Genomic DNA, 15900 nt, shown 5'->3' on the forward strand with positions numbered 1-15900 from the left:
GAAGAGAGAACACAACAGAAACATTTGAAGAGATAATGGCTGAGAATTTTTTTTTTAAGTGAAAGGCATTAAACCACTGATCCAAGAAGTGCTGAGATCCCAAGAGGAATAAGGGTTGACTTCTCAGAAACAATGCAAGCTAGAAGACAATGACTGACATTTTTAAAGTACTAAAAAAATAAAATAAAACAACAAAGCTGCCAACCTAGAGTCCTAAACCAAGCAAAAATATTTTTAAAAAATAAAAGCAAAATTAAAACTTTTCAAGCAAAGAAAAGCTGAGAGCATTTCTTGCCAGCAGACTGTGTTATAAGAAACACTAAAGGAAGTTCATGAGGCAGAACAAATATGGTACAGAAAAAACTCAGATCTAAGGAGATAAAAATGAGATCTATGTGAGGTGACAAATACCTTCATTTGCTTCTCTGCAGGCTATTTTACTGTCTATATGTATCCTATAACATGTTATACACCTTAAAGATACACAATACAATTTACTTCTTCAAACATAAAATAAAATAGCTGGGTGTGGTGGCACACGCCAATAGCCTCCGGCTACTCAGGAGGCTGAGGCAGGAAGATCACTTGAGCCAAGGAGTTTGAGGCCAGCTCAGGCAACGTAGCAAGACCCCATCTCTAAAAATATAAAATAAATGTAGAAACTTGAAAACTGACAAACAATAAAAATATTTTTAAAATTTATTTTTAATTACTCTAATTAGCAAAAATAGCAACAGTGATGGTGTTCATAATACGTAAAAACAAGATGTGGGGCAGAGTGGAACGCAGAGAGGATGTGAGGAAGAGGTCAGAAGCCTGCTATGAAAAGACTCTCACATCACATGTGAAGTGATACAATGTCATCACTGTGATATCAGTGACAATACGACTGTGATAAAGATGCATATTGTGGACCCAGGACAAGGAGGTACAAGAACAAACAGTAAACAAGCAAGATGCTAGATTTAAATCCAACTATATCATGGGAACAAAGCAAACTATTCACTTTCACCAGTTTTATTCCATATCACACTGTAGGTCCTAGCCAGAGTAATAAGGCAAAAAAATATTTTATTCATAGGTGAGATGACTATCTACTTTTTAAAAATCCCAAAAGCCTACAAAAAAAAAATTCCTGAAACTAATAAGTGAGTTCAGCAAAGCTGCACAATATAAGGTCAATAAATAAAAATCAATTACATTTCCACAACTAGCAAGAGACAAATGGAAATTTAAATTTTAAGAGATACCATTTATAATCATACCAAAAACCACAAAATATTTAGTATAAATCTAGCAAACTATGAGCAAGATCTATATACTAAAAACTAAAACACACTGTTGAGAGAAACTAAAGACCTAAATATATGAAGAAATATTCCACGTTCATATATTGGAAGATTTAATATTGTAAAGATGTCAATTCTCCTTCAATTGATCTATAGACTCAACGCAATCCCAATCAAAGTCCCAGAGATTTCTTTTTTTTCTTTTCTTAAATCAACAAGTTGGCCGGGCGCGGTGGCTCACACCTATAATCCCAGCATTTTGGGAGGCCAAGGCGAGTGAATCACCGAGGTCAGGAGTTCGAGACCAGCCTGGCCAACATAATTAAACCCCGTCCCTACTAAAGAATACAAAAAATTAGCCGGGCATGGTGGCTCACGCCTGTAATCCCAGCGACTCGAGAGGTTGAGGCAGGAGAATCGCTTGAACCCAGGAGGCGGAGGTTGCCGTGGGCCGAGATCGCGCCATCGCACTCCAGCCTGGGCAACAAGAGCTAGATTCTGTTTCAAAAAAAAAGAAAAAAAAAGACTAATAAAGGAAAACAGATCCCAATACCTGTAAAAGTCCTGATGATCTTGGCGTAAAAACTGCCTTGCTTTAGAGATGCGATGAGAGACAGAGAAAACAAAAAGACAGACGTACTCAACACAAACAGCTGGAGTGGAGAAAGCGGGCAGCTGTGAGTCTGAGAGCCAGGAAGGGAAGACTGCAGTTCCAAGAGCCTGGGTCTGGAAACCGGTGTTGAACAGGCAGCAAAGGCTCCCTGCAGTGACCCAGGTGTCAGTTCCTTCTGTTCATTACAATACGGCATCCAAAAATACTTTTCTTCTAAAATAATATACCAACGGCCCTCAACTTGGGATGGTTCAACACAGAATTTTCTTACTATACGATGGTGCAAAGGTGAGAAACATTCTGTAGAAACCATACTTTCGGTATCCATACAACCATTCTGTTTTTCACTTTCTGTACAGTATTCAATAGATCACATGAGCTATTCAACACTTTAGTATAAAATAGGCTCGGTGTCAGACGATTTGCCTGACTGTAGCCTAATGTAAGTGTTCTGAGCAAATAAATTTAAGGCACGGTAGGCTAAGCTATGATGTTCAGTAAATTACATGTATTAATAAATTTTCAACTTAGGATATTTTCGACTTATGATGGGTTTATCAGAATAAGAACTTATTCTTCATTGCAAGTTAAGACGCATGTGTATGACTGAGAAAAATTTGGAAACAGGTGTGGTGGCTTGCACCTGTAATTCCAGCCACTCAGGAGGCTGAGGCAGGAAGATCGCTTGAGGCAAGGAGTCCAAGACCAGCCAGAGCAATAAAGGAACACCCCATCACTACAAAAAAAAACTTTTTAAATTAAAAAATTAGCCAGACATGGTGACATGCACTTGTAGTCCTAGCTACTTGGAAGTCTGAGGTGGGAGGATCGTTTGAGGCCAGGAGTTTGAGACAGTGAGCTATGCACGCCACACTCCAGCCTGGATGACCCTGGAGCGAGACCCTGTCTCTAAAAAAAAAAAAGAGAGAGAGAAGAGAATTGGCTGGTTGCAGTGGCTCATGCCTGTAATTCCAGCACTCTGGGAAGCGTAGGTGGGAGGATCACCTGAGGCCAGGAGTTCTAAACCAGCCTGGGCAACATAGTGAGATTCCATCTCTACAAAAAGTGTTTTAAAATAGCCAGGCATAGTGGTGTGCACCTGTAGTCCTAGCTACTTGGGAGGCTGAGGTGGAAGGATCACGTGAGCCCAGGAGTTCAAGGCTAGAGTGAGCTACGATCCTGCCATTACATTCCAGCCTGAATGACAGAGTGAGACCCTGTCTCTAAGAAGAAAAAAAAGAAGAATTTGGAAGTTATAAAAACTAGAAATGAAAAAAAATCTATCTGCAGTCTCAAATTTCAAAAACAATACAAATAATAAATTCTGTTGTCAAGTGGAATGTTTATTTTAACTATAGGGTGATATTGCATGTTACGCCAGGCAAATATCTAATGGAGGTCTTGAGGACAGGACAAGAGAAATGAACCTTTGACCACCACTGTTGCCACAGCAGATATTCTGGACTGTAGGTAAGCTGTGCCGCCATTTTTATTCACAGAGAACAGCACGCTGAAGGCAGTAAGGGGCCTGGGATAATTCAGAACAAGTAAACCTGGAGTTGCTTTAAAGCACAGCAGTGGGGATGGAGAGGAGCTGATGGAGCTGATGGAAAAGCCACAGGAACTCGACAAATACCTGGATGCACAGAACTAGGAACACTGAAATTCCAGTGGACTGTGTATCAGCAGCACTGGTGTTCCTGCCATTTACTAAACATGAGTGAGCCCAACATTGTGCAAGGTGTTTTAAAATACGTTTATTCTAGGCCAGGTATGGTGGCTCATGCCTGTAATCCCAGCACTTTGGGAGGCTGAGGCAGAAGGACTGCTTGAGGCCAGGAGTTTGAGACTAGCCTGGGCAACATAGCGAGACCTCATCTACACAATACTTAAAAATTAGATTAGCTGGGCGCAGTGGCTCACGCCTGTAATCCCAGCACATTGAGAGGCCAAGGTGGGCAGATCACCTGAGATCAGAAGTTCAAGACCAGCCTGGCCAACATGGTGAAACCCTGTCTCTACTAAAAATATAAAAACTAGCCGGGCGTGGTAGTGGTCGCCTGTAATCTCAGCTACTCGGGAGGCTGAGGCAGGGAGAATCACTTGAACCCAGGAGACGGAGGTTGCAGTGAGCAGAGATCGTAACACGGCACTCCAGCCTGGGTGACACAGCAAGACTCCATCTCAAAAAAAAAAAGCCAGGTGCGGTGGCTCATACCTGTAATCCCAGCACTTTGGGAGGCTGAGGCGGGCAGATCATGAGGTCAGAAGATCGAGACCATCCTGGCCAACATGGGGAAACCCCATCTCTACTAAAATACAAAAAATTAGCCGGGCGTGGTGGCACATGCCTGTAGTCCCAGCTACTCAGGAGGCTGAGGCAGGGGAATTGCTTGAACCCAGGAGGCAGAAGCTGCAGTGAGCCAAGATCGCACCAATGCACTCCAGCCTGGAGAGAGACCAAGACTCAGTCTCAAAAAAAAAAAAAAAAAAGATGAGCATGGTGGCACGTGCCTGTGGTCCCAGCTACTCGGGAGGCTGAAGTGAGAGGATCACTTGAGCCCACGAGGTTGAGGGTGCAGCGAGCTGTGATTGCACCACTCCACTCTAGCCTGGGCAACAAAGTAAGACCCTGTCTCAAAAACAAATAAATAAATAAGTGGATAAATAAAATAAAGTATATTAATTCTAATCCCCCCTAACCCTGAGGTAGGTATTATTATCTCCATGTCACAGATGAAAAGTTAAGTGTCTTGTCCAAGGTCACACAGATAACAGCAGAGACAAAATTTAAATTCAAAGCTCAAGTTTTTTTCACTTTACCAGGATGCCATCCAATGTTACATCACTGAAGATATCTAACTACACCAATCCTTAGAGAATTCAAATAAAATGCCCAGTCCTTCACTGTACATAGAGGAGAGAAAAGATAGCTATTTGGATTCCTTATAGCTTTTCTAAAAATGAGGGATTTTAGAGGATACGTGGCAAAGTGTTCCAAATATGCCGCAGACACGTCTCCCTGCCAAAAAAGCGCTATCAAGGTGATACAATTTGGCTGTGTCCCCACCCAAATCTCATCTTGAACTGTAGTTCCCCAAATCCCTACATGTCATAGGAGGGACCTGGTGGGAAGTCACTGAACCATGGGGTGGTTTCTCCCATTCTATTCACGTGATAGTAAGTTCTCACAAGATCTGATGGTTTTGTAAGAGGCTTCCCCCTTCGCTCAGCTCTCATTCTTCCTCTCTCCTGCCACCTTGTGAAGAAGGATGGGTTTGCTTCCCTTTCCACCATGATTGTAAGTTTCCTGAGGCATCCCCAGCCCTGCAGAAATGTGAGTCAATTAAACCTCTTTCCTTTATAAATTACCCCGTCTAAGGTATTTCTTCATAGCAGTGTGAGAACGGACTAATACACAAGGCTCGTGTGCAATAAACAGGATGAAGAATGGTAGTGAGGCCAAACCCAGTTGCACTACATTGTTAAACAGTTAATGAACATTTTATGAGTCCCCGCCTCAACTACAACCAGTAGCACTCTAGAAGCAGGCAAAATGAACAGTCGCCCGCCCCGCCTCAACTACAACCAGTAGCACTCTAGAAGCAGGCAAAATGAACAGTCGCCCGCCCCGCCTCAACTACAACCAGTAGCACTCTAGAAGCAGGCAAAATGAACAGTCACCAGATTCAACTTGACAAAGGCAAGCCAACCTTGACCTCTGCACTAGACGTAAGAAATCCTGGTTGGGAAATGACTGTGAGCCCGAATCAAAACTCTGCCCCTACAAAAGGCTGATCTAACAACCCGACTCCAGGGCTGCCCCACAGATCACGGTGTTGAGGGCACTCCCAGGTCATGTCCAAACCTCAGCAATTCCTGAAGTTTAGTGTTATTTGCAGACATGCTGAAAAGTACAACGCAAAAAACAATAACAGAAAAGAAATAAAAAATGTCCAGCCAATCTTGGCCACTAATAGGAAACTTCGAGGCCATACTCTAAAAGCTCAGTCGCTTTAGCTGTGGTATGTTTTAGTAGGAAGAAGCAAGTAGCAATTGCCATTTTTTTCCAAACTATTTGTGGTCCCTTTAATACTAATACCAATGACTTTCTTCAATTTTTATCAATCAATGGGCTTCATTTTCCTCCCAAGAGAGGATGAGAGAAAGCATCAATTTAAAGTGAGGGAGGATAAGAATATAAAGTCTCCTTCTAGTGAGCTGACAATGACAAATTCAAAATCCCACATAATGAAGATCAATGCCATGCTGGGAAGTCAGTCTTGGAGAGCAGTTATTTTTGTTCTTTTCACTTGAGACAGGGTCCCCAAGCTGCAGTGTAGAGGTGCCATCATAGACTGCTGTAACCTCAAATCCCTGGGCTCACACAATCCTCCTACCTCAAACTCCTGAGTAGCCAAGACTATAGGTTTGTGCCACCATGCTGGACTAATTTTTTTTTTTTTTTTTGAGATGGAGTCTCACTCTGTCACCAAGGCTGGAGTGCAGTGGCACCATCTCAGCTCACTGCAACCTCCACTTCCTAGGTTCAAGTGATTCTCCAGCCTCAGCCTCGTGAGTAGCTGGGACTACAGGCACGCACCACTGCATCTGGCTAATTTTTGTATTTTTAGTAAAGCCCAGGTTTCCCCATGTTGGCCAGGCTGGTCTCAAACTCCTGATCTCAGGCGATCCGCCCACCTCCACCTCCCAAAGTGTTGGGATTACAGGCATAAGCTACCAAGCCCAGTCTATTTTCGTTCTAATGCTTGAATTGCATAATATGCTAATTTTGAGGAAGAAAAGCAAGGAACACTTTCTCCTTGGAAGGCAATGTACTTTGCTGCTTTAGTTCATAAATCTTTATGATATCTCTATGTAAAAGTGAAGAAGGCAAGTATTAACAGCCTCCTTTTTTGGTGAAAATCAAGACATGGTAAGATGAAGAAACACAGCCCCGGACGACACGCACAGACAGGTAGAAATCCTGTTTTTTGGGTCTGGCACTTTGCGATGAAGTGAGGAGGAAGAACAGGAAGCCTCTGACGGCACGTCACACGGCTCTGAATCCACCCCATTCTGCCTTTTCATCTACAACTTGAATGAAGACACAGAAGGCATGTCTGGCAAATCTGCTAATGATAAAGTGGGGAGGTCATCGAGGCTCCCAAAGATCTTGATGGGATAAACAATCGAGCAGAACTAGTGGGATGAAACGAAAGCTGAGACACACACAGTCTGACAATTTCAAAGACTCTCTTGCACAAACAGAGGTGGAGAAAGTTTAAATGAAAGTCATATGAAGAAAGACCTGGGACAGTACTGGCCCACAGATGTGTTTTGTTTGGCCTTTGCACTGTTTGTGAAAAACACTAAGCCAACAGTTAAAAATTGTGAGAGTTACATGAAAATCCGGATTTCCGGCTGCTCTTGAAAAACTGATAGATCTGGCAATTCCAGGTCTACGTTTAGACGTGACAACAGCTGGTTAGAATTCACCTGTGACTATCCCCTTAGGACCTGGTGGATGCATGTGGACACACACCAGCCTGCTTACGCCGCTTAGGTTACTTTCCCAGCTCTGTGGACATCTGTTTGCGACTCTTGACCTGGGGGTTTCAGGTGACTGCCAACTCAGTAGAAGCCAACCATGTAATACAGCTGCCAAAAATCTCAGGAAATCCAAGGTAATGGAAGAATAGTGTCTAAAATAAAAAATCTCAGCAAATCCAAGGTAATGGAAGAACAGTGTCTACAATCAAAAATCTCAGTAAATCCAAGGTAATGGAAGAACAGTGTCTAAAATCGGTGGCCCTTAAGTTTTGAAGAGTCACAGACTCCTTAGAAAATCTAGAAAAATCAATAAGTTTTCCTCCCATAAATATGTCTAGACATACAAAAATTTACAGTTAATTTCAGGGACTTGACAGACACTCTGGACCCCCAGTCCCTAAGTTAATGAGCTCAGCCCAGAACAAGGAGGTCAACTGTCTCAGTGTATGTTGACACAGCATGTCCACTCCTGGGAACCACATTTTAAGAGGGATGCTGACAAACAGCTATCAAGAGCAAGGATGATAAAGGGTCTGGAAATTACATTATAAAGATGAAAAAACTAAGAATGGTTAGCCTAGAAAAGGGAACACTTAGGAACATAATATCCATTTTCAATTTCAGAAGCTGTAGTAAGGAAAAGGGATTAGGCTTACACCCGTCCAGCTGGCAGAACTAAGATCAACAAGAAGTTACAATGAAGTCTATTTCACTGTTTCAGTCCCATCTAAGAAAGGAGTTTCTCACAACTAAAGCTATAAAACTGAACTAGTCTGTCCTGTGGACCAACAAAGTAGCAAGCTAGCTCCCCATCACTGAAAGTAGCCAAGCTTCTGCAAGATAATGAAACGTCAGAAATGTAATACAAAGGACTCCTGAACTGGGTGGAAGATTGTACTATAATTACCTAATCCTTCTTCCAAAGCGAAGGAGTGAGCAATACAGCACCCCCTCCTTATCAGCTGTTCACTTTCTGAGGTTTTAGCCACCTGTAGTTGACTGTGGTCCAAAAATATTACATGGAAAATTCCAGAAACAGACAATTAGTAAATTTTAAATTATGCGCCATTCTGAGTAGTGTGATAAAATCTTGCACCACCCAATTCTGTCCTGACCAGGTCACGAATCATTCCTTCACCCAGTATATCCATGCTGAATACAGCACCTATTAGTCACTTAGCAGCCATCTCGGCTATTACATACAGCTCCAAATCACAAGAGGAGTGATGCTGGCATACTGTCATAATTGTGCTATTTTATTTTTAGTTATTGTGGTGAATCTCTTACTGTGCCTAATTTGCATGCTAAAGTTTATCACAGGTATGTATACATAGGAAAAAATACGGCATGTATAGGGTTTGCTACTCTCTGGGTTTCAGGCATCCACTGGGGGTCTTGGAATGTATCCCCCACAGATAAGTGGGGACGACTTGTAATAATTCTCTTCTCCTCCCAAACCTTACTCTTGTTCTGATCAAAGAAATAGCTACATTGCAGCCAGGCTCCACTGAAGAGACAGAAACTCGGTGGCTGATCCTCTCCTGTGAGTCTGAGAGCTTACTGACGACTGGTCAACGTTGGCCACTCTTGAAACTTCCCACTGCCGGCTTTTTCTTCCTCTAACCCGCCCCTCTATTCACCTCTCTTTCACCTACGTTCAAGCCATCCATTTTAATTCTTGGGAAGCTGCAGAAATTTCATAGCATACCACATCATGTACTTGTTGAATTGACTCATCCACAAAGTTTCAAACATGTGGGCATTTAATTGAAGCTTTTGACTGATGATTTCAACAGATAAAAATGGGGAGGATTCCGTGCCATATAAACTTTGTAAGAGCATCATCGTCTGGTTAGAAGAGGTCACAGACTAGACCAGTTCAAGCTGGCCCACATAGAAGGTGGTCAAAAAACAAAGACTCTGCAAACGTTTAGCAGAATGTTAACCAAGCGGCTGGTATTTCAGAAACTTCAAGAAGCTCAAGAAATGACCTAATTATGCCTTCAATATTTAAATCATTCCTTACCCCCAAATAATTTTTGAGTCAAAAACATTGCTTTTCAAAAGGAACTTTTCTGCTAAAAGTCATTTAAGACACCACGAATGTGAAGTCAACACTTTCCCCACGAATGTGAAGTAAACACTTTCCCCTTATTTACAGATTTAGAAGCACACACCCAGCCGGGCGCGGTGGCTCACACCTGTCATCCCAGCACCTTGGGAGGCCAAGGCGGGCGGACCATGAGGTCAGGAGTTTGAGACCAGCCTGACCAACATGGTGAAATCCCGTCTCTACTAAAAATACAAAAATTAGCCAGGCATGGTGGTGTATGCCTGTAATCCCAGCTACTCAGGAGGCCGAGGCAGGAGAATCGCTTGAACCCAGGAGGCAGAAGTTGCAGTAAGCTGAGATCACACCACTGCACTGCAGCCTGGCTGACAGCGAGACTCTGTCTCAAAAACAAAACAAACAAAAAAGAAGCAAGGAGCACATCTAGGCTGGGTATAGCCTAGCAGCCATCTCAGCTATTACATACAGCTCCAAATCACAAGAGGAGTGATGCTGGCATACTGTCATAATTGTGCTATTTTATTTTTAGTTATTGTGGTGAATCTCTTACTGTGCCTAATTTGCATGCTAAAGTTTATCACAGGTATGTATATATAGGAAAAAATACGGCATATATAGGGTTTGCTACTCTCTGGGTTTCAGGCATCCACTGGGGGTCTTGGAATGTATCCCCCACAGGTAAGTGGGGACGACTTGTAATAATAAGTGTCTCATGCCTATAATCTCAGCATTTTGGGAACCCAAGGCAGGAGGATCACTTCAGGCCAGGAGTTCAAGACCAGCCTGGGCAAGACAGGAAGAACCCATCTCTACCAAAAATTAAAAATTAAAAATTAAAAATAGCTGTGTGTGGTGGCACATGCCTGTAGTCCTAGCTACTTCGGAGGCTAAGGTGGGAGGATCACTTGGCCCCAGGGGTTGAAGGTTACCGTGAACAATGATTGCACTCCAGCCTGAGCAACAGGGCAGGACCCTGTCCCTAAAATAATAATAATAAATACAAATTTAAAAGCGGCACATCGGTTCTGGTTAAACACAATCAAGATTAAATTTATAAAAGGAAAACCTCCTTTTGTCCATATTGCCACTCCCTTCTGAGTGTTCTTCAGAAGCTTAGGAAGCGAGTGCTGAAAGCAAACTTCTCTTCTCTTCCAGGGAAGAGGGGAACGTGGGGCCTCTTGACCTACAAAACTCAGTATTTTGGAACATCTGTAATTCCACCAAGTCTGTGCCAGTCAAATAGACTCCTTTTAGCAAACCAGCCAGCCAGGGCTGGAGAGCAAGGCTTTCACCCCTAGGAGTTGACAAGGACAGGACCCAAGAGCTCCTTGGAAAAAAAAAAGCTTCTACTTCAGTTTGCATTACAAAGTGCTGGAAAAGACAGATGGGGACATGACAGGAAAAGCAATTATTTCTTCTGGGCTTCCTTTCTGTCTGGATTCTAAGGAGACGAATACAAAATTCCATCACAGATTGAAATGCTATCTAAACATTCTTGGAAATGTGGTCTTGCTCTCTGAAATACGACCTGCTCTGCCGCGGCAACCTGTAACCTATTAATACGGGATGGGGGAGAACGCCGACATTCCTGCAGACTGTCTAATTCTGGGTCTGACTCTGCAATACCGCTAGTTTGCAAGAGTCCAGAACCACAGGCTGAAACGTAAATAACTGAAAGATATACATCTATTATACACAGCACGACCCAACAAAAAATGCTGATGAATCACTCACTATTTTCACATTCTTGAAATTTTAAACATCTATGACTCCTGCACTGTAAGACTTCTAGTGAGCCATTCCAAATGTAGACTGAATCACTCTGAACAAGCAGTGTTACTATTCCCAGTAGCAGCAAGTTGGGACTCTTAATGCACAAAGCAAGTTTTAAATCACTTTTAAGGAACACCCACTTGCTGATCAAAATGATGTTTTTATGATAAAATGTTTTTGTTTATTTATAATTAATAAACAATCTTAGACAGACAAAATATTCAATACAGTTGCATAAAATGTTGTGGGGGTTTTGCTGTTGCTTTTGGGGACGGGGTCTCGCTCTGTCATCCGGGCTGGAGCGCAGCGGCACCATTAGAGCTCACTGAAGCTTGTACCACCACACCCAGCTAATTATTTTACCTTTTCGTAGAGACGTGTATTGCTATGTTGCCGAGGCTGGTCTCAAACTCCTGGCCTCAAGTCATCCTCCCACCTAGGCATCCCAAAGTGTTGAGATTACAGGCATGAGCCATTGTGCCCGGCTCAGTTGAATAAAATGTTATTGCATGTGGCCTGTGTGTAGTGAAATAGAAAGATGACAAAGATACAGTTCTTACCTTCCAGGAGCTTACAAACATCAAAGGGATGAGACTTGTTCTCTGGTAAGTCAAGGAAGACCCCAAAAGCCAAATGAAAAGTACAAGAATGGGGCTGTGGGATTTATGGAGAAAGGACATCAAGGGACACTGGAATCCATTTTCTCCTCTGTAAAATGAGGGGAGGGGCCCAGATGAGTTTCAAATCCTTTCCAGTTCAAAATTCTGATTCCTTGGTGTATTCAGATAAGGTCAATGGAAAACATCGTCAAGAAACTAGTATCTGAGCTGGTCCTTGGATGGGTAAGATTGGGAAATGCGGCGGCTTAAAGAAATAGGAGGAAAAGCATTTCAAGCACAAGAGAGTCTGTAAGCACAGGTCCAGAAAGCACACGCATGCTCGTAGAGCACAAAGTCTTCAGTGTAGACAGAACACAAGAGGAGGCAAAACTGGAATTGGAGACCAGAATTTTGAATGCCAAGCAAAGGAATTTGGATTTCTTTTTTTTTTTGAAACAGGGTCTCACTCTGTTTCCCAGGCTGGAGTGCAGTGGCGCGATGATGGCTTACTGCAGCCTCGAACTTCCTGGCTCAGCTGATCTTCCTGTCTCGGCCTCCTCAGTAGCTGGGACTACAGGCACAGGCCACCACCATGCCCAGCTAATTTTGTACTTTTTGAAGATGCAGGATTTTGTCATGTTGCCCAGGCTGGCCTTGAACTCCTAGGCTCAAGTGATCTCCCCGCCTCAGCCTCCCAAAGTGTTGGGATTGCAGGTGTGGGCCACCATGCCTGGCCTTGGATTTCATTTAGTGGCCAGAGCTGATACGGTGTCTGAAGAAGCAGACAATACGATCAAACACAGATTAGGACAGCTAAGCAGCAGAATGCAGCTGGAGTGCTTGAGGCTGCCCTGTCCCTCTGTAGGACCCCTCTGAAGTTCCCATTTACATGGGCCTCATCTGCCAAAGAAGCCATGCTTCATGAAATATACCCCAACAGACAAAACGAGGTAACGAGGGCTAAAAACCATACAGGAGTCCAGAAAACAGCAACAGTTTCAGGAACCTAATGTGTCTACACACAAATTCTGATGATGACAAGAAGGCCAACTACTCACAAACAGGCCAAAGGAAACTGGCTATCAAATGGAAAGTGACTATAAAGTGGAAAAATGGAAAAAGAAAGTGATATAAAGTAGTAAAAATAGACAGATGGGAAAACTACAGATGTAAAAGAAAGAGACTCCTAATATCTGTAAGCAACTGGCAGAAGGAAACAGAAATATCAGAGATCTGGAAATTTCAACGTAGGATTATACGCTCCTCCCACTCCAAATCTGGGCAGCAGGATGAACATTTTTAGAAATTAGCTGTCCTAAAAAATGTCAAAGAGGAGAAATCACAGCATCGAAGCAATTGCAAAGAAGCAGTCCTGACCTGAGTTAGTGCTGATAAGGGAGGACAGGACATGGCAAGACAGGACGGCTAGAAAGGCAAGCTCAGCATTTCTATTACGACAGCCATTCTGAAATACGATGCCTCAACAGAAGAACAGAATCAAATAAAAAGGGAAATGGTTCACAGATAACATCTGGCCCCTCAATTATTAAAGAGTATCTCCTCCCTACACACTTTTCCCTTCATTGCCTCCAACAGCCTCCTTAACTAGATCCAATAAGACTTACTTCATTCCCTCCAATGGCCTCCTTAACTAGATCCAATAAGACTTATAAAACTTTTTTTTTTTTTTTTTTTTTGAGACAGTCTCACCCCTGTCGTCCATGCTGGAGTGCAGTGGTGCGATCTCGCCTCACTGCAACCTCTGGCTCCTGGGTTCAAGTGACTCTCATGCCTCAGCCTCCTGAGTAGCTGGGATTACAGGCGTGAGCCGCTGTGCCCGCTGTGCCCGGCCAACTTGTAAAATTTTTTAATGAATCTTGAGTCACCTGCCTGCTGGCAAAGTGAGGTACGAGGAAATGGTAACTATGTCAGGTTACTATCTTTTACAGCCACAAAATATCAAAACCCCAACAACTCAGCTGACGAATGCAGCAACCTCATTTAGCCACAGCCCACAAAATAAAAGAGGGCACAGGAGTTGCCCGACACGAAGGAGAAAGACAAGGAAGCCCCAGTGTTCTCATCTGGCCTCGGGTGAGCGGTGCCACAGTACACGGTCCTGGTCCAAGGGACACTGAGGGACAGCACATGGCTGCTGCGGGTGCCTGCCCTGTCCTGTCCTGCCATGTATGAAACGGATCAATTGGAAAGTGCTCTGCAAGAGGGCACATCGACGTTTTGGTCATCTGGTTGCCGGGAGAAACCAGGGGAGCATAGGTAATATGGAGGAATGAGTTACTTACTTGCCGTCCATCCTGCCCCACGTTCGTCTGACCTCTTACAACAGTTCGAATATTGTCATCCAGTCTCCTAGCAAAACAGTTCAAGGATACAGTCATTCAAATAATCTTTATTCTAGGTTGACCAAAAGAAAAAAATAAAAAAGTAATTTATCCATCAACTTCTGCAGACTGCACCTAATTGTCCAGAAAACCAAACACGTGTGAGTGGCATCAGGCAGGAGGAGGGCAGTGACAGCCGTGCGGGAAGTCAAGCCCAGTGCAGGCTGATGCATCGCCTTGTTGTTAAAAATGCCTATTTTCACTTAATAGTCTGAGCTATCTGAAAGGACTAATAAAATCTGCAGGATTTTTCATGGAGTATATCAGGAATGACAAAGTTCCGGAGCCTTTACGTGAACATGCCAGATAACTCAAATTACCTCACACACAATCCCTTTCTCAGTCCCCTTATGAGGCGGAAAGAGCCAGAGTGATAGATGGAATCAGTGCTTCCGGGCCCTGATCATGCAATCCATGCCTGAGGCAGATCTACGGCTTCCAGCTCCTCTGCCCCCACGGTTCACAATGTTTAATCATGGGCCACCACCCAACCCACCAGCAGATCTGACATAGTTAGCTGTTATGTCACCAAGGGATACACATATAAGCCCATCTTCATGTCTAAGCCTTGGGAACACAAAAACAGGTAAATCCACAAAAACAGGGAAATAAAGCCATTAAAAAGCTAGTCGAAGGACAGAAAGAATGGCTCACACCTATAATCCTAGCACTTTGGGAGGCCAAGGCAGGCAAATCACTTGAGGCTAGGAGTTCAAGACCAGCCTGGCCAACACAGTGAAACCCTGTATCTACTAAAAACACAAAAATTAGCTGGGCATGGTGGTGCATGCCTATAATTCCAGCTACTTGGGTGGCTGAGGCTCAAGAATTGCTTGAACCTGGGAGGCGGAGATTACAGTAAGCCAAGATCACACCACTGCACTCTAGCCTGGGTGACAGAGCCAGACTCCATCTCAAAAAAAAAAAAAATCTAGTAGATGTGGGAGACTGAGGCAGGCAGATTGCTTGAGCTCAGCAGTTTGAGACCAGCCTAGCCAACAAGGCGAAACCCCATCTCTACAAAAAATATAAACATTAGCAAAGTGTGGTGGTGCGCCTGTAGTCCCAGCTACTCGGGAGGCTGAGGTGGGAGGATCACTTGAGCCCAGGAGTTCGAGGCTGCAGTGAGCTGTAACTGCACCAGTGCGCTCCAGCCTGGGACACAGAGTAAGACCTTGTTTCGGGAAAAAAAACAGAAAAAAAGAAAAAAAAAAATCTATCAGAAAAGCTTTTGCCTCCTTCTATAATTACAAAAGATGTTTTGAGTAGACTCTATCACAGCTTCCTTCCTTTTGTATGAAGAATTGAAGACTGGCCAAAGCATTGAGTTCCTTGCCACAAAGTTCATATGGATAAAATAATTATATGGCCGGGTGCGGTGGCTCACCCCTGTCATCCCAGCACTTTGGGAGGCGAAGGCAGGTGGATCACTTGAGGTCAGGAGTTCGAGACCAGCCTGACCAACATGGTGAAACCCCGTCTCTACTAAAAATACAAAATTTGCCAGGCGTGGTGGCTCACACCTGTAATCCCAGCTACTAGGGAGGCTAAGGCAGGAGAATCACTTGAACCTGGGAGGTGGAGGTTGCAGTGAGCCAAG

At 43.6% G+C, this 15900-nt stretch overlaps 1 protein-coding gene across 3 annotated transcripts in view; it reads right to left on the reverse strand.

Annotated features, from left to right (window-relative positions):
- The window catches only part of VPS53 (VPS53 subunit of GARP complex), a 218790-nt gene that overhangs the window by 187268 nt on the left and 15622 nt on the right, over positions 1 to 15900 (reverse strand). For 2 of the 3 annotated variants that reach the window (XR_010110596.1, XM_055102101.2), the window contains exon 4: positions 14202 to 14268. The exons of the other annotated variant lie outside the window; for it this stretch is intronic. Coding sequence is in view for 1 of the 2 variants with exons in the window: in XM_055102101.2 (XP_054958076.1) it covers positions 14202 to 14268 (67 nt within the window). In the remaining variant the exon portion in view is untranslated. The remainder of the gene's footprint in view (positions 1 to 14201; positions 14269 to 15900) is intronic. 3 annotated transcript variants of the gene reach the window in all.

The sequence above is a fragment of the Pan paniscus genome, chromosome 19, assembly GCF_029289425.2.
Source record: "Pan paniscus chromosome 19, NHGRI_mPanPan1-v2.0_pri, whole genome shotgun sequence".
NCBI lineage: Eukaryota > Metazoa > Chordata > Mammalia > Primates > Hominidae > Pan > Pan paniscus.